We start from the raw sequence: 20,535 nt of genomic DNA, 5'->3' as shown, positions 1-20,535 counted from the left end.
TGAAGGGAAACCGAGGTAAAGAAAAACTCTATAATCATAATCTTTAAATGTATCAAGATTTTTCAAAAGGTGTTTTGAAAACACACATACACATACAAACATAAATTGCATATGTGTTGAATTCTCTTTTATCTATATTAATAAGAAAAATGATTTTTGTATTTGACCTTTAACCTAGAACTCAATGGATTATAACTACATTTTTATAATTCTCTTTTAGATTCAGCATAGTGAGGTAGCATGACCTCTAGGATGTTAACAGGCAGGTTCTACTAACACTTACTAACTGTATGATCTTTAATAGGTCATTTATCTTTGCTAAATCTCAGTTTTTCATACCTATAAAGTGAGAATTAATATATATTCCTTATCTGTTCAAGGAAAGATTGTATCATGTAAGTTAATATTTGAAAGTATATGATCAATTAAAGAGATTTAAAAATAAATTGCATCATAGAATTATTCTGTAGTCTCCTTAACTTTAATCCTGTATTTCCTTAGAGGATCTTGATGGAAGCTATATGTTGATAAGGCTAACAAATGATCAAATAAGGAAATAAAGGATATATTGGGGTTCATTTGTTTTATTTTTTTTTATTTCTTTCTTTTATGTTTCTTATGTTTCTTCCTTGTTAAAACAGTTTTGGTATGAACCATGATGGAATTGGAAATTCTTGTGGGACGAAAGGTCATGAAGCAGCAAAACTTATGGCAGCTCACATTACTGCAAATACCAATCCTTTTTCCTGGTCTGCCTGCAGTCGAGACTATATCACCAGCTTTCTAGAGTAAGTAATCTCTGGAGAGTGATGATGAATTGCTCCAGAAGTAAGCCATTGGTAGAAGCCTAATATGTAGTGCTTCAAACTGCATAATGAGTAACTTTTATAGGGTGATATTTCAGGCTGTTCCCAAAATACTTTAATATATCGTTGTGGCAAATTTTTTCCTTCATACTCAAGCAGAACTTGGTAGATTAAAGAATCTGGAGCAAGGCTATAAGTGGGGTTGATGATGTGAGTGTCAGAAATGTTCAATAAATGGGAAACAATGTCAGAGAGAATTTAGATTTACACAGCTTAATAGTGTATAGGCCAAACTTTAATTCAGTGATTATATATTTCATTTTGTTGTTGAAAAAACTAAGTTTTTTTTTAGGAATGCTGAAGTATTTAATAGTAACAAACAACAACAACAAAAAACCAAACACCCAGCAAATGAAAATGAGAAAATGAAAATTTGTCTTTGAAAATTTATTATGTGACTCATCTTTTCTGCAGTTTGAGAACTTCTTTGCTGATCTTTTAATATATATTCTAAGAGTCTGGTTACTTAAATGTGAAATAAATAAATTAGCTGAGGTGTAACTATGTTTATGAAAGCAGATATTCTTTCACATCTCACCTGCATAGGACTTTAGGATTGGACTTTAGAAACTTACAGACTTAGGTCTTACTTTCTAACTGTGTGACCATGGGCATGTTACTTGACCTTTCATAATCTTCAGTGACCTCACATGTTAAATACATACATCTTCAGGTTTTTGTATATATATAATTATGTACAATGTTATAATGTATATGAAACACAGTAGACATTCATTAAGTGATAGATATTATTTTAAATAATATCGAGGCTTTAAACCTTATTGCTCTATCATTACTTTCAGCTGTTTTGTGCCATTTTTTGGGGGGGGAGGAGAGATTAAATATTCTGTGAAAAAGTGAATCATAGAAAAAGCACATGTGAACTACAGAAATTCTTTTTAAAAACTGTTCAGAGTTCACATTTATATGACAATGGTCTAAAACTTTCAAAATTCAGATAGGTTATATAAGGTAATATTATTTATTAATGTTTGGCTCATATCTGCTAATAGCTGAAACTTCTGAAAACTTAAAATTATGTATTTTTTTAAAACCCCAAACAAGAGATTTTAAATCACCTAGCACAACGATTTCATCAATCAGAGATCAAAAGATAAATGTTTAAAATGGCCTTTTTTAAATTAATTAATGTAATAATGAAATAGAAGGAATTGGAAATTCATATCAGAAGGTAGTTCCTCAGAATAATTATGCCATAACCTAAAAATTTTTAATGTTAGTAATAGGTAATTATAACACTGTACTTTACCTCATGCCAAAACTGGGTTGAAGGCTATAAAGATAGACGACAGAAAGTTTGTTTGACATCTTTTGGTGGTTTTTAACACAAAGCCCTAGCATTATCATTTTCCAAGATGTTTTTAATGAGATCATATTACCTAAATTTTAAACATTGTTGAAGATCTGCTTTCTCCAGAAATCAAGCCAGATCTGGAATTTCTCCTTTGACTTGGCTCATGTTTTTATAATGGAATCTTAGTGTCTATCACCAGAAGGACAAACTGTATAATATGCTCAGTATGCCTGTGCATTTTTGAAGTCTTCTCTCCTTATGTTTTTTTTTTTTTTCAAGTACCAATTTTCTTTCTCCCTTATCTGTTTATTTTGCCCAGCCTATTTGCTAGGACCATCTTTGTATACTTAATACAAGGACCAGTTTTGAGGTCTTGCCAGACCCTGCCTTGATGAAACTATATTAAGGCTGTTAAAATACTTGGAAAGGGAATCCCTAAATTACTAATTACTGTTAAGAAACCACCACAGATTTGGTGAGAGATGTAAAATTATTACTAGTTGCAATAAAGTGTTCCACTGAATTAATTAAAAGAATTAATCCAAAAAGCATTATTTAAGCCTTATTGCCTCTGCATTTTGTATGTAAGCGTGATTAGTGTTGACAGGGTTCTAAAGGGCTTATTTATCCTGTATTTTATAAAAATATTTCTGTTGTAAAAAAAAAAATTCTGCTGTGCATCCTCATGGGAATGCTCACACAGTAAAAGCCATTAGTAAAAGGTAGATATGAAAGACAATGGGTAGAGATTTGGGGAAAGTTGGCTTTTTTCCCCTTTTTAATAATAAACTAAACAACTCTGATTATAATCTGACCAAGCAATAAGGTTTTTTAAACACAGCACCCTTTAAAAAGGTCAGTTCACTGGAGCACAAAGACATAATAGTAACTTTCTTGATTTTCTTTGTTCCTTTTTATTAATACAGTTGGCTTAATTGCTTTAACAGCTATGTGTGATATTTTTAAAAATCCAGTGATATTTTGATCAGGGAGTGAGGTTACATTTATGTTTTATAGTTGGCTCAAAAAGACTCCTAACATTTTATTTTAGTTTCTCTTCTCAAGAAAAAGAAATCTTGAAAGATGAATTGTTTAGGAACTACAACCCAGCCAACAAAATGCATACCTTTCTTTACTTAGTGACTGTATAGGCCCAAGATGATGGTGGATTCTAACAATGAGCTTTCTATTATTTACAGAGATTCACTATTCACTATGTTCAACTGAAAACAATTCCATGGCCTTTAAATGCCAATAGAGTAAAGTCTCTCGTGTCTTTCTGAAACACTAGGTGCTATTGATCAATCAGGAGATGGTGTTTTACCAACTCCCAATATTTTTTTTCAGATTTCTTAAACTCGGTGATTCAATAAGTGGTTCATGAATCGCCCAGAAGCCGTCCTGATTAAATAATAAAGAACCCATTTCCGTTAAAATGGACGTGTTATGCCAGCTTCTGATGTTTTCGACGACGGCTTTGCAGGTAGTGTCCTTCCTATCTGCCTGCGGGACTTATTTACTTATTTATTTAGAAAATAGAGAAAGATGAACCTGGTATTATGGCTCACACTCATTGATGACTATGGGCTAATTTACCAGGCAGTGGAAGGCAGCCAGAAGTAGTTTAGGCCAGTTTTTCATACATTTTCCACCACTTAGTGGTAGTACAGAGTAATTTCATATAGTTTTCAAAAAATTCTGGAGCCTCTGTGAATCAACTCTTTCTCTATTTAAATTAAAGTCTGTTAAATTGTTTGAACTGTCAGAGATCCATAGCAAAATTTCCTACAGCTCCAAATTAAATACAGACTAGACATTTTCACAGAAAGGATGGAAGCTGAATAAAAGAAAGGCAATATTATGGCAGAAGATGAACTAGAAAGAAAGAGCTACAAGGAAAGTGATATAAGATGAACAGGATAACTAAGACACTCACATTTCCTCTATAGCAATTAACTTTGAAGGTCAAATTTAAATGGAAATGAGTTTCATAGATGGGCCCTCTTTTTATATGGAGCCCAAGAAACAGCAAAACAGGTTTCTCCTCCTTCCATTTATCAGGCATATTTTGGGGACTTTGCCCTAACTCATAAAAATCTTTGATAAGTCATAATTACACATGGAGAAGAGAGCATAGTGGAGTAAATCATTAGCAGTACGGTGTTTGTTGGAAGCCTCAAATTCAGTTCTCTTCAAGCATCCCAGTCATACAGAGGGCAAGAGAGAAAGGTCTGACTTAGAGGAACTCATTTTAGAAGGTAGTTATTGTTTTGTGAAGACTGATAAAGCAGTTTACAATAACCTAGTAGGTAAGACACTTGACTTGCCATAGATAATACAGTCTAATTTATTTTTGTTTGATTTAGGTGTATGAGCACAGTTTTGTGGCAAAAAATAGGAGTTGGCATTAAATTTTAACTTTTTGTTGTTGTTGTTAAAAGACTGTTAAGATATGTATAGGGTTATATAGAAAGATTTATTTTTTAGATTGACCCACTGTGTTGTAGGCTGAAGGTCTATACTTTATAGTATAATTGTTTAAGTAAAAAATCTAAAACTGCAATTAGGAAAATGTGCTCATGTGTTCTGGAAACAAAGCCAAGGGTGCATATTTTACATAGGGATCTGTAAATGTTAGCTGAAGATTCAACTCTGGCTCATGTTCCCATTTTAAGGCTAATTTTCAAACTATGTAAATAAGACTTCTCTAAATTAGAGGTAGAATACATGAAATATGATTTTGCTATCATGCTGCAAAGATTTCTGGAAATGTAAATATACTTTGATTTACTAAGAATTTCATAATCTAGGAAAAAGCATGTTCTCAAGCTAATACACATTTTTTCTGTCTTAGATGCATAAGCAAAAGTAGAGTCTATTATCATCTTTATTGCTGTAGATATTAATAAAGATTGGGCTCTTAGTAGTGAAATGTATGCTGCTATGGAAATAGAGTTCTACTTTTTATGTATATAGTTTTGCTCGGGACAAGTATATCACTACTTAATAACAATAAGTTATAATAGTATCTCATAGATGGAAGCTAACAGTGCTCTTCATTTAATTTATTAGAGTAAGGTTTCTGTTTTCTGAGTGGAAAAATTTGCATATGACCAAAGCACAGACCATCTATGCTTAAAAGTGCCATTTGATGAGAAAAATCAGGAAGATTTATATATAACACCACTACTATTATTATTTTGATAAGAGTAGCATAAATAACACTAGACTCAGCATCAGAAGAATTGTATGGTTATATTAATTAGCTAGAACCCTAGATTTAATAACAATTACTCATATCTCCCTTTTGTTAAATGGATGCAATTACAAAATATAAGAGAATAACTCATCTAATAATGTTGAGAAACGAAAAAATATTTGTACCAGGAGACCTATACAAAAATGTTCATATCAGCATACTTTGCAATTTTCAGAAATTAAGGATAATGCAAATGTTTGTTAATAGAAGAATGGATAAATAATTGTGCCATAGTCTTAAATGGAATATTAACGATATTAATGAACAGACTACAGCTATACATATCAACATGGATGTTTCTCACATTCATAATATTGAACGAAAGAATAAAGTCACAAAAGAAAACCTACGGTATGACTCCTTTTATGTAGTCTAAAAATAGGCAGATTCATAATTGAGAGATGAATAATTACTAAAAAAAAGCATGGAAATAATTATATTAAAAGTCATAATATTAGTTACTTCTTCTGGAGAAAGTGAGGGGTGTGATTAGGGTTGAGCTCTTGGGAATTTTCTAAGAGGAAAAAAACACTTCTAGGGTTAAATATACATCTCTCAGATCCATGTCCTCTACCTTATATACTTACATCTGTGGTATTTCATAATGGCAGTTGATGACTCAGAGGCATGGAAATATCCAGAATTATTATTTTCTAAGAGTTAATTAAAATAATTATGATCTAGAGATTTAACGTACTTGAAAGTATCAGGAAATTTTAGTAACATTATGCAAAAAATATTTGTGTCACTTAACTTCCAGTTAAGAATTAAAATATGAAAACTGCCACACCCTCCAAATAGTTTCATCCAGGTTTTACTATACATATCAAACATGGTTAGTAGAAGAAAAATATATAGTACATTTTCTACCCAAAATGTAGAAACAATTTAAATCATATCCCTACCCTTGTTTTCCCAGAGCCGATAATAGGTAAGACATTTGACATGTAAGCATTAGTGGTTTGTACAATACTATCGCCAAACCCATTTCAAAAGGCCTTTGTTGATGCCATATTCCTAAATACACGTCCATTTTAATAAAGATCTATTTTTTGTTTCTATTTTATTTCATACAGTGTTTTATTCTTCTGTGAAAATATACAGAAAAGGAGAATAAGGCTTATCTAGATATTTAATTCTACATTAATACAAAGCAGTAAATACTTAGAAAAAATTGAAACAAAAATCCACTTTTGGAATAAACCTTATCAGAAGACTTTGTCCACAGGTGACCACAGTGCATGCCTTATTGTCTAGAGGCCCTTCCAATGGTTGTTGGATTGGGTATTTTTCAAAGAACATGAACCATGATTAGAACTCATCAATACCTGGGAACAAGAACTTTAGATGAAGCAATTATTCTTTCTTTATTCTGGATTAAGCCAAATTTCAGTTTGCTATCAGAAAAGAATTTTTCCCCAGGGTATCTATTCTTAACCTCTTTTGGGGGGGTCCATATAGTACTTCCTCTAGGTTTTTGGTTAATTTTCTATATCAGCAAGTTATTATGTATAATAGTTTTTAATAGATTTTTGAGTTAACACTACTTAGGTGACTATATCATATACTTGCTTTGTTATGCTATCGGCAAATATTTTTGCCTATGGGACCCTGTACTTGAATTTTTCCCATTGATTTATAGTAGTACTTAACTTGATTTTTTTTTACATATTTCAATCCTTTCATAAAGACTTCTATAATTTTGTTGTAGGTGGAGATGAAACTCATATTTTGGAAGAAAAATTATGGGATTAAACTGCTAATTGATTTATTTCATGAATATTACATTTTATCAAAATTGTCTTCTTTCTGTATACTTTTCACATTTGACCTCTATCATTAATCTTAATATAAAATTTTGAATTTACTGGTAGAATTGCATTTGCCTAAAATTTGCATATCTATGTAGATTAAAGATATTTTATGTAATAAAATAAAAAGAGCTTGCTATTTTAAAAGTTCATCTGGAAAGAGTTTCTCTTACTGAGGTGCATGTAAATTTTTAAAAGTAAATAAATAGGAAGTAAAAAGCGTTCTGTCGTGAAAACTGGATAGCTGGGTAAAAAAAGGTGTTTTCTGTTAAATACCTTCAACAGTGACAAGCGAAATGATTATAATAGCCAATAATAAACTCATTTATATTAGTAACACATTTATTATTCCATCTAAATATTTTTATTGGTGAAAAACCAATCAAGAGGGGCGTAAATGAAAGGGTGTAAAGAAGACAGTGTTCTGCCCCGTGAGTTTTTGATCTAGCACCTTATGAGTAGTATGGTTCAATTTTTAAAAATGTATTAATTTGCTGCTGTGCAAATACACATTTTTATATAGCAAATTAACTTTTACATTTTAAGAAATACGACAAAATAATAAGTGAATATGAAACTCATTATTATGCATGGCTCTTTCTTACTTATCTATAAATGAAAATTTGTACCGTCCTAAATAATAGTTGAGGAACTTCTACTTGTGAAATTATTTTCCTTTGGCAAAGTGGATGGAAAAGATTTGGAAAAAAAAACACAAGTGCTGGCACAATTGACAGGAATGTTGGAAAAAATTTTTAAATGTTGGCATAGGAATTCTTTAAAAATTCTAAGTTACTCACATGTGAAATGAAAGTAAAAAAGCATCTGTCCTATTTTATGCACACTGACTAAAAAAATGAACAATTATATTTAGCAAAGTATAAAGCTCTTTAAACTAAGGTATTCTGTCTGGCTTTTGGCGATCTTTATGTTATTTGTTCCACTGAATTAAAATATTATGTTTGAGTGCAAGCATACTTTGAAAAGCAGAAATTGCAGAGAGGAGAACATTCTCTTTTCCAACTCTGATGACCCTAGATGAAATATGAAATTTTTGAGAGACTAAACACTTCTAATATACTTGAGAGAACTTTGGATCTTGGCCTCATTTGTCATTCTGCCCATTTATTAGTGAAATATTTCAAGAACCTTTGGACATGTCTTACTACAGCATCTATTGTTCTGCCCAAGTTAGAGGAGTATATAGATTAGGTCTTTTAAGAATTACAACCATGGTGGTGGTGGTTTTTTTTTTTTAATTTTCCACATTTTATGTTTTTAATTCTACTACCAGATGTGGTTATATTTTCATGGAAAACAAACAAGAAGCTTAGAGTAATATGAAATTCTGTTTTGATTCCTTCAGAAATTAGTTTAAATCGGTGTTTTAAGGCCAACATGACATTTTCAGATTGTTGTCTGAGATGCTTTTATTGTGTCTTGGTGCTGGAAAAAACAATTGGAGCTCTTATTCACATTTCAGTAAAGTTATTCTGTTTTGCTATATGACCATTTATTGGTAGAGATTATTGCTTTTCATGCATTAAGTTATTAAAACAAAGAATTCAACACATGGTTTCATAATTGTGATGGAAATAGTCCATAGTGTACCTAATTTCCTTTGATCCTTTATGTTGAACAGTTCAGGCCGTGGTACTTGCCTTGATAATGAGCCTCCCAAGCGTGACTTTCTTTATCCAGCTGTGGCCCCAGGTCAGGTGTATGATGCTGATGAGCAATGCCGTTTCCAATATGGAGCAACATCCCGCCAATGTAAATATGGGGTAAGAAGTCTTAATCCTTATGTTTAGTCATTTATATGTGTTCTTTCATGACACAAATATTAAGTTAGATTTTTACTGAGTGCAGTTTACCTTTGATAACATCATTCATTTAAATATGGCCTTTGGCACACTGCCTTTTTTCTGATACCATTTGTCTAATATCTATTTCTAAATACTTGAGTAATCTCAAGTTTCAAATGTCTTGTGAGGAATACAAGTAGAATTTTAATAATTTCTAATTTATTTCTTTTTTAAGTCCTGAGTTTATAATGTCAACTTTTGAAATGTTATGCTTTTGAAAACTACCCTCTCCCAGCCTTTTCTGATACTCTAATAATTGGGTTTAAGGGAATTTTCACATTGGTTCGGAGCCTTTATTTTAATTTATACTTTTTAGTACTGAGTCATTTCAAGTTGCTTCATTCACTGCCCACATTCTAACACAACAACTGAGTGGGGACAAGATGACATTAACCCAAATAGAAAAACAAGGAAAATTCCTGTGGAAAAAAATGTAGGTTTCATAATTGACCCTTCATGTGTGCCTAAAAAAGTGGGCTGTGGATGAAGCAACTTGAAATGACTCAGTACTAGAAAGTATAAATTAAAATCAAATAAATAATATTATATATATAAATAATTTAAAGTTTCATTGAGAAAGATATCAGTGTTTAGTATAGAGACATGTTCGTAGCAGGTACACAGTGTAAACATGCTGAATGAAAATAGGATTTTTAAATGACAAGTTGTAAGAAAAATTCAGGTTTAAAACATAAGTTTAAAGGCTTGGTTTCTGTTTTTATGCAAATAGTGTTTAAAATCCCTTTTTAAAAATAATAACAAAAAAAGGAATTCAGTCTTAAGATAGATAATACTAAACAGTATACACATGGTACTGTACCAGTTATTCCCCTTGGTACAGTACAAAGGAAAGTGATTTTTTAAAGTATCCCTTGGGTGACAAATATATTATTATTCATGGTAGGCTTTGGTAGCACATTTTGTGCAACAGATTTAAAGATTGTGTGCAACTATCTAAATATCTAAAGCCTTGAGTAAAACTTTGGTCTTTCTTGTCTCTCAGATAGAGTCTTCTGTTATTATTTCTAAAGATTTTAGTTTCTTTTTTTCTTGGGTTGCTTTTTCCTACAGAAAATGTTGATCAAATTTCAATTATGGTCTTTTTATATACTTGTAGCTTAGTAGGTTGAAATCCAAGATCAAATGAGATTACAGATTTTCTGTTGTTCTTATCTGTGATCTCATTTCTTTATTAGGAAGTGAAATGGTTAATCTACATTTTAGGTTTTTTTAATTGGAAATTGAGTTTTAATTGCATCTATGTATTTTCATATTACATAATTTATATTATCAGTTTTACAGGATCTACGGATGCATCTTTTCTTTCTTCAGTAATTAATAAAAATTTTCACCTGATTGTCCTATCTCTCTACCTGTTATATCTCATTTATTTCGGACTAGTTGATCTGAAGTGAAGTAGGATAAATAGTAATTGCAAAATTGTGTATTTTCAGTTTATGTTCCTTATATTTAGCTTTTTTTAATAAAGTTTTTTTTAACTTATTTGAGAGAGAGAGAGACAGAAAGAGCACAAGCAGGGGGAGGGACAGAGGAAGAAGCAGACTCCCTGCTGAGCAGGGAGCCCAAGGGGGGGCTCTATCCCAGGACCCTGAGATCATGACCTGAGCTTTAGTCAGATGCTTAGCTGACTGAGGCAACCAGGTGCCCTCTTATATCTAGCTTTTAGATTCTATTTCTTTATGTGTTGTGTTTATAAAGCTTTTTTAATAGATATAAAATAAAATTTGGAAAACTTGGGGAGAGACATTAGCATCTTACAATCCTATACAATTTCACATATTTTGTCATTAATCTTTTCACTTTGATTTGCAGCAAAATGGTTTTCTTAGACTCATGTACTATATGAAAATGCTTATGCTACCTTTTTATAAAGTGCTATATATTACTATCAAAGTTTCTTGAGTCAAAATAGATTCTTTTTTTTTCGCATAATAGATTCTTTACAGTCACTCCCACCTCTTAAGCTTGTGCCTGAAAAATTGGTTTTACACAATTGACAGCACCCAAAGACACATCATGTTTTATCTGGTGAATTGCTAAGGTTTTAAATGATTCTAAATACTACTTTAGAAAACAGTAGTGGCTTTGACAGTAGGAGTCCGTTCAGGTAAACAGGTCATACTTCAGATAGTAGCTGAAGGGAAAGCAGACCAGCCATGATTATAGCTAGCTGTCACTGAACACAAGCACTGGAGGCTTAGAAGAGCACGGTAGCCTTTTAGTGAGGGGATACTTCTGGTGTTGGAACATCAGGAAGTGATCCCTCTTTCAACAAGCACATCTCTAATGATGCCAGGGAAGATTTTAAACAACTAAAGATGATACATTGCTGCAGCAGTGATCAACTTGCTATCTCTTCCACTTTGGTTATCATGTGGTCATTGATGGGGTTCCCAGTGATTTTATCTGCAGTTACAAAAAATCTTGCTGGAATTCTTTGTGAGTAGGCTCATCAATATACATGTCAGTTATATTGGGGAATTTACATGAAAATTTTTAATTTTTATTCAACTTCAGGAAGCATTTTCTACCGTTATCCTTGTATATCATCCATTTATGTTTTCCAGGTATTCCTAAATTCCAATAGAAGTAGTGAGGAGATGGTAATGGTTATAAATGCAAAGAACAAAACAGTATACAGAGTAAGATAGTTGTATAATATAGTAATTTATAAATGATGTATGGTTTGTGGTATTTATGTTGTACCTTTTTCTGAGATACTTCAGACTAACTTTGATAAAAATTGTAATTACCTATTAATATTTTATAGATGGTGAAACTAAAATACAGAATGTGATTTACCTACCCCAAGGTAAAAATAAAAATTTAAAAAGGTCTAATTTACTTCCATTTTCTATTAGATGTAGTAAATATCTTAATAAAATAAACATATATTTTATTTCAGGAGATACTTTTTATCAGTGTTCATCAAATGATGTCTGTTTCTAAATATCTTCTTTTTTTTAATCAGAATATTTTTATTATGTTAATCACCATCTAAATGTCTTCTTAAAAAACAACAACAACAAAAAATTTCTCTGTCTTATCCCAGTCTTTTTTGGGAGAGAGGTGGTCTGGAGAGCTTCCCTAAACTTATTTTCAGGGTTTTAAATTCTCAAGTGTGTGAGACCCTCAGTGTTGGATTTGAGTTATATATATATTTTTCCCTATGTAAATAGTTAGGACCTCTTCAAGGCAAAGTACAAGTACAGATGAGCAACAGACAAAACAAGATCCTACCAGATCATCTAAAAAATCTGCTAGCTGCATCATCAAGTTCTAAGGGTGCTGGATGAAACTGCATTGCAAATAAAAATGTCCAAAAACATTTTTTTTTCATATTTAGAGGAAAACTGCTCTCTATAAAGTTCTGTAGAATCTATTGTCTCACTCCTCTTCCACTTCCATTTGTCTCCTCTTTCTTTAGCAGAAAAGAATCATTAAAAGTGGATTAACAAAAACATTTTACAGTAATAATAATAAGTTTCAACTTAGGAAGAAACTCACTAATGAACCTATGTATTGTAGGGGATATGGGTGATCTTTTGCCTGCTCTCTTAAAAAACGCAGATTAATTCAGGACTCAGTCTCAAACATAACTCTACATTTCTTTATCCTATCGCTATAAATCATACCCTAAACATTGTTTTCATATATACTTACTGTTTCACTGTAGGTTAACAATATCCACTACATTATTTACTGGTAACTGTCAATTGGTGATTGCTACCATGACACTTTTTAACAGAAATGGAAGAAAAAAAACAACAACCCTAAAATTCACATGGAACCATTAAAGACCCTGAATAGCCAAAGTAATTTTCAGCAAGAAGACCAAAGCTGGCAGGATCATACTTCCTGATTTCAAAAGCTGATTACACAGCTGCAGTAATCAAAATAGTATGGTACTGGCATAAAAACAAGCATATAGACCAATGGAATGGAAGAGAGACTAGAAATAAAGCCATGCATATATTATCAGTGGATCTTTGACCAGGGTGCCAACAATACACAATGGGGAAAGGATAGTCTCTTCAGTAAATGGTATTGGAAAATTGGACAGCCACAGGCAGAAGAATGAAGCTGGATCCTTATCTTATACCATACACAAAAAAATAATTCAAAATGGATTGAAGACTTAAATATAAGACCCAAAACTATAAAACTCCTGGAAAAAAAACATAGGGAAAAACCTTCTTGATTTTGGCAATGATTTCTTAGATGTGACACCAAAAGTATAGGCAACAAAAGCAAAAATAGACAATTGGGACTACATCAAACTAAAAAGCTTCTGTACAACAAAGGAGACAGTCAACAAAATGAAAAGGCAACTTATGGAATGGAAGAAAATATTTGCAAATCATGTATCTGATGAAGGATTTATGTCCAAAATATATAAGGAAGTCATACAACTCAATAGCAAACAAACAAAACAAAACAAAATAAAAACCCCAAATAACCCAATTAAAAAATGGGCAAAGAACTGAATAGGCATTTCTTAAAAGAAGACATACAAATGGCCAATAGGAATGTTAAAAGGTGCTCAACATCACTAATCATCAGGAAAATGCAAATTGTAACCAGGATGAGCTATTACCTCACACCTCTTAGGATGGTTATAATATAAATAAATAAAAACAAATACAAAAGAAAACAAATGTTGACAAGAATGTGGAGAAAAGGGAACACTTGTGCACTCATGGTGGAAATGTAAAGTCATGCAGCCACTATGGAAAACAGCGTGGGGATTTCTCAAAAAAACAAAAAAATACAAATGCCATATGATCCAGTAGTCCCACTTCTGGGTGTATACCCCAAAGAATTAAAATCAGCGTCTCAAAGAGATATGTATATTCTCAAATGTATTGCAACATTATTCAAAATAGCTCAGACATGGAAGCAAGCTGTCCACTGACAAATGGATAAAGAAAATGTAAGAACTTACAATGGAATACTATCCAGGCTTACAAAGATGGAGATTCTGACATTTGTGACAACATGGATGAATCTGCTAAGTGAAATAAGGCAAACAGGGAAGTACAAATACTACATGATACCACTTATATGCGGAATCTGAAATAGTCAAACTTATAGAAGCAGAGAGTAAAATGGTGGTTACCAGGGGGAAACCTGGGGAAAATTGAAAATGAGGAGGTACTTGTTGAAGGATGCAAAGTTCATTTATGTAAGATGAATAAGTCCTAGATATCTACATGTACAGCAGAGTAACTATAGTAAACAATACTCAATTGTGTACTTAAAAATTTGCAAAGAGGGTAGAACTTATGTTAAGTGTTCTTATCACACACACACACACACACACACACACACACACACACAATAATAATAATACATAGGATGGGAAGAAGCGGTGATGAATATGTTTAGGGCATAGTATGGTGATGATTTCATGGATGTATACATGTCTCCAAATTCATTAAGTTGTATGCATTAACTGTGTAGAGCTTTTTGCGTGTCAATTATACCTTAATAAAGTGGTTTTGAGAGAGAGGTGGTTGCTCATGAAAAAGTAGATTTAAGGCCCAGGATGATATAAGAAAAATTTTATAGCTACCATAGCTTTGTTTAATTTATGGGAAATTTTTATTACATATGAAGTTTGTCACTGTTCACATAGACTTACAAATTAGCACATAAATGCATAATAGTATGTTATACATTGTTATTGCTTACTTTAATGTAGAACTGAACAATGTTTTATCAATGGGTCATGTATTCTAAATCCCAGATGGAAACACATGATCTAATACATGGTTTTACAATGAAACAATATTTTAAATAAAATTCTGCTCACCATTAACTATTACCTATGACCTTGAATTGACTGATAGATTTTACTCAGACACTGTTTCCAGGGAACAGCAGCCAACTCATTCTTGTGAACTTCGGATGGCAAAAGGTACGACAGGCATCAAAGTGTTTTTTCTTTACCTGGCACCTGGCAGACATTCAGTAAACGTTTCCCTTTCTTCTATGAATATCTGTGTCATTCATTATACCAGTCCTCTATAGTTGATACGCTGGTAGTTCTGTAGGGGAATCTAAGTCATCTGTAATTGAGGAGCATATGAAGATATTCCAAGGCCCCCATTTTGACTCATTCACATCCTTTAGTGTCAGCTCAGTATTCTTTTCAGACAGGCCTGTCTGGTGCATCTATAGATAAAGACTTCTCCCAGTTTTTCTCTTTCACATTATGATTTTTATTTCCTTCATAGAAGTCATTTCAAGCCATAATCATTCTGCTTATTTGATTACTTGTTAATTATTACAATGTGATATTCTATGTAAAGCTTTCCCTAACAATTTTAGGTAAAATTGTGTGTGCACACATGCACATATGCATGCACACACACACTCCCTGTCATTTTCCTTCCTTAATTTTTCTCCTTAACATTTATTACTTTTAAACATACTGTATATTTTGCTAATTCATCTTGTTTTCATCTGCTTTTCCTACTAGAATAGATTTTTTTCCATGGCATAGAGATTTTGCCTATTTCATTCCCTGTTCTTTCCATAACACATAGAACAGAGCCTGGCTCATGGTAGTGCTCAATAAATATCTGTTGGAAGAATGAACTGATAGTTATAACAGAACATAAGTTCCATGAGAGTAGGAATCCCACCTGCCTTGTTCATGGCTGTTTACATAGTGAGTAGCATGATGCTTACCTTATAGTATGAGCTCAAAAAATATTTATTCAATAAATGAGTGAGAAGAATTATATGGTGAAGAGATAGTGGGAGAAGACCTTTGTGACTTTTTTGTGTATTTGAAGAGCTGACAGAAGGCTAGTGTTGCTATAGCTCTCAAAGCAAGTACTATATAAATGAGATAGAAAAAGAGGTTAGGGCCCAAATTTGTGTGCACCTAATACGCTGTGTTAAGAATTTTAGGTTTTTATCTTAAGAGCAATGGGTAACTATTGAAGGTGTTTTAATGAATGAGACCAAGAGGGGTATTGGTGTGCAGAAAAATCACAGAATTTCAACAACATATTGTGTCTTAGGAAACCAATGTAATTCTGTAATCCAGGGAAACCATATTGGAAAATTGAAGACTTAATACAAAGTGATCTGTCTTCCTCCCTCTCCTTTTCTCTTCTCCTCCAAACACATTCTACACAGAGTCCTAAAGCAGCTCTGCCACAGTTGATACTCCCTTGTAGCAATGCCCTTGCTTTTCTATGTAAATGTAAATATATTCTTTTCATGCTGGAAGGTACTGCACCATAACTCTGAGATGAAATGAATGAAAGTGTTTATGTATAGAAATTCCATAATTTTGACATAAAGGTTGCAGAACCATGGGTATTGTGGTGGAAACAGAACATACAAAAAGAAAATATGACATAACTTTGGGAATTTTAAGCCTTTTCATTAATTTTGAATTTTTCCAGGGGAAATCTGTTTGTGTCACACACTATTTTACTTACAGATCATCAATTAAGGATTAATGAGAGAATAATCTATAAGTGGCTAAGTATGCCATATTTGTTCCATACTTTATGTGATGAGAGATTTTTAGGATCTAATATTAGAAATGGAAGATCACAATGAGTATATAGGTTTATATATAAAACTGGATTTATTAAATTATAGTAACAAAGTACAGTTGATATTTAGTCAACTCTAGTGAAATGTGCACATTTTCTCACCTAAGGAAATCTACCCAGTAGGCCAATTTGTTATCAAAAGGTTGTTTGGTAAGCATAGAATTAAGATATAGGATGGTATAAATTATTTTTATTAACATGTTAATTAATAACTATAATAAGAATACCATCAAGCTATATCTGCCTGAATTATAGCTATTTGTAGGCAGAGTAATCTGCTGGAGATAAGATAGTCGAGTTGTCTAATCAGTGTATCCTCCCTCTGGAGAGTACTTAATAAAACCTGACATATTTTGTCTCTCAGACTCAAGTTTTTAATGTTTTCATGCTTACTCCCTTTTGTTTATTATTTTATCACCACCAATTAGTTAAGATTCAAGTCATTATTGCTTTCTACTTGAAAATCATTCTAATAAAAAGACTATTAGTCTTTTTAGGGAATTGTTGGCTACCTACCCAATTTTTTTTTTAAGAGATGCAGATAACTTGGGAAAGGATGATAGTGAAATATTTAGAAGTACATATAAGGGAAGTTTAAAGAAATAGAATTTGAGTAGCCTATAAAAAAGAAGGTTAGATGTTGGCCTTAAAACCATAGTCAGGCTTTGGAACATTTATTATAGTTTGATTGCTGGTAACAGATTGTTCTCCTTCCCTACCAAGAGCATTAAAAAAAAAAACAGTTGTCTTAATTTTTACAGCTGGAAGCTTGTAGATTAAAGAATTTCAAGTTATTATATATTGGAATGTTGTACTGAGGAAGATTGTAGAACCACTTTCCTTGCAGATTTTAAGGTGGTGTAAATATTCTACAGTGTGGTTTGATATGGAAATAATATTCATGGAATTATTTTAGCACTTCAATATTCTTTCAGAGTCTAACCATATATACTTATTAGGCATATACTCAACGAGAAGTTGATTTGCTTTTCTTTTTCTTAATTTCAACCCCAAATTTTAGGTCCGAAATTACTTGTATTCTTAAAGATCACTTGTTTTTACTTTGGGTTTGCTGCTTAGAGGTATTTTTCAAAACCATTTAATCATTTTTTTAACCTCTTCAAATTGATAATTATGTAACTTGCATTCCTAGATTTGTTCTTTGTTATACATATATGTGTACACATGTATATGTATGTATATATATTTGTATGCATATATATATAACAAAAATATATGTCTTTCTAAGATCTCTTGTATTTAAATTACCCACATAATAGGATTAACCTATTTAAAGCTGAAATAAGTGTACGTTATTCTGTTTCTTCAGATGGCTACTAAACACCTGGAGCCAGGCCATGGGGTCACCATATGTTGGTTTTCAGTTTTCCTTTATGTGATACCATGATAAGTAACCTTTCTAATCACTGATGCTCCTTTCTGACCTCTTCAGGCTCTGCTCTCCCCCTTGGCTGTCAGGATCCTTTATTGCAAACAGCTGTTGAGAGATGTTACTGATAGGGTAATGAGGACAAAGAAAATGTTTCATATTCAGAACCAAAGACCCAAGATGGCATAGGGTTTAGGATTTCCCACGGGCAGAAAATGTGTGTATGTTTCTTCTATGATCCTTACATTTGCTTAAAAAAAAATGAAAAAAACAAAAACCAACTAGCATTAAAGAGCCTGTTTTCTCTTTGTATAGTTTTCCTTCCTTAATGATATAATAATTATAAAATCGTTTGCTAGTTTTATGATTTCTCTTTCCCACCTGTGTCAACTGCTAATTTTAATTTTCCCAGTTAAATCAAAAGGCTCTTCTTCCCATTTTTTAGTATCTTTTAAGAGCTATAGTTGTGTAAACATATAGTTATGAAAACATTAGAAAAGATAATTACAATTTCTTTTATTATTTTGAAAGACTTTTTGAGTGTAAAATAATCAATTATTCTATTCTGATAAACAAAGACCTAGTTCAGTTTTTTACAAACTTGTTTTCTCAATATCAGATACTTTATTTTACTTTAGATAATTACTTTAAAACTACAACCCTTATATGTATTTTTATTATTACTTATATTTGCTATTTTTTTATTGTTAATGTTTGCAAACAGTGTCATTCATTTGAAAAACCAAATAGACTAGAAGTCTGGGAGTGGATATTAAAATTTTAAACAAGTAGGAATATTTTAAATGTCTTGTCTCTTGGAAGACCATGGAATACTTTTGAGGAGTATGTTTACAGTATCTTTTAAAAAATCCAAATACAAGGTATTATTACATTCAGAAATTCCAATAATAATAATATATAAGTTGATGTCTAAGTTCATATAATGAGTGTATATGTTATGAATTAGTACATAATAGTCTTAATTTGGAGATATCTTCCTTTAAAATACAGGTAAAGAATAAGAAGGTATTATGAAGATTGAGTGAGATTTTTATATGACATTAGAATACAAGTAAACGTTTTCTTATTGGCTAGTGACTATTCAGTTGTGGAGCACTTAAGAGAAATGGGAAAGTAGTTTAGTTGTGTGGAGATACTTTGGGCATTAATATCAGGTAGAGCTGATTCAAATCCAGGTTTAGTTAAGATTGAAGCAAATTGCTAAAGCTTTCTGAACATAACATTTCTCAAACTTTCTGAGAAGATTTTAGTGATGATTAAGTGAGATACAAATATGAATATGCCTTGCATAGTAGTTGACTGTATACCCTGAAAAAGTGTTAGTGTTAGTTCCTTTTTTTTTTCCTGCCTACAACATTGCTACTAAGAAGTTGTGAAATGTATGCTTTAGTATCTTCAGTAATAGGAGATTCAGTTTTATTTCATCATTGTTCGGTTCGGACTTTTGGAAGACTTCTCTATACATTGAACTCAAATCTGCTCCCCCCAGCTTTTATCCATTTACTCAACTGACTTCTCTTCTAAGTTGGCATGCATATTTTGTCTCCAGTCCTTTATGTAACTTGCTTTTTTAATGTCTAGGAGAAGAGTTTCAGTTTCAAAAACATGACAAACAGTAAATACAATCACTTTTCCAGGTATAAAAGCAGAAAATGCCAGAGCAATAAAATGAGTAAAACATAATTAAATATCATTTATTTAGCTACAACATGTTTTTCTGTGATGAAAAGGCACATGGGTATAGTAACAGACTGTGGAATGATGCCAGTATTATGATAAGTCTTGTTTGTTCATATATGATTGTTTCCTAGTGCCTTAATGATGTGAAGTTCAGGTGAGCTTTCTCACAAAGAAAAAATCTATAGTATTATATAAAGTCTCATAGAAAAAACCTGCAAGTCCAAAGAAGGATCTTTATTGGATGTAGTAGATCACTTAGTGCTCCATTCCCAAAGCTTTAAACAATCTATTACAATCATGAGGGTAAATGAAGAATCTATAATTATATATCCTTTGTGTTATTTTTTTAACGATTGACTGATAAAGACGATATACCTTGAATCCAATTCTTAATTTTTATGAAAATAGTGTCTGTTGAAGGCAGATATCCTCAAAGACCTACGTCTCTAAGGAGAAAGCATCACAAGCCATGGGGTTTAAGGCTACAAAGGATCAACTGATTAGGGGTGCTGGGATCAAACGCAGAGATTTAATAGTACAAAGTTTTCTGGCTATGAAATTACCTAAGTTTTCAGTGGTCTGCTCTAAGCTTATTTTTCCCATAAATCCTGTTTTCTTCATAAGTGGTTTTACAGAATGCAGGGGTTTTCACAGAATGCATTTATTACATTTCAGCAGAAAACTTGTGTATATAGAACAAAAAAAAGGAAGGTAGGGATATGCCAGA

The 20,535-nt window shown here is 32.0% G+C and overlaps 1 protein-coding gene across 3 annotated transcripts in view; it reads left to right on the top strand.

The window, feature by feature from the left end:
• Nucleotides 1-20,535, top strand: part of ADAMTS6 (ADAM metallopeptidase with thrombospondin type 1 motif 6) — a 293,907-nt gene that overhangs the window by 165,312 nt on the left and 108,060 nt on the right. For all 3 annotated transcript variants that reach the window (XM_028123875.2, XM_028123874.2, XM_028123876.2), the window contains exons 10-11: nucleotides 642-788; nucleotides 8,894-9,035. In XM_028123875.2, coding sequence (XP_027979676.1) covers nucleotides 642-788; nucleotides 8,894-9,035 — 289 coding nt within the window. The remainder of the gene's footprint in view (nucleotides 1-641; nucleotides 789-8,893; nucleotides 9,036-20,535) is intronic.

This window comes from Eumetopias jubatus, unplaced genomic scaffold, assembly GCF_037043125.1.
Source record: "Eumetopias jubatus isolate StellerSeaLion01/CBP00866 unplaced genomic scaffold, mEumJub1_p1.0 scaffold_5, whole genome shotgun sequence".
NCBI classification, from domain to species: domain Eukaryota; kingdom Metazoa; phylum Chordata; class Mammalia; order Carnivora; family Otariidae; genus Eumetopias; species Eumetopias jubatus.
The sequence above is the reverse complement of the archived record's forward strand: the minus strand, read 5'-3'. Positions and strand labels throughout refer to the sequence as shown.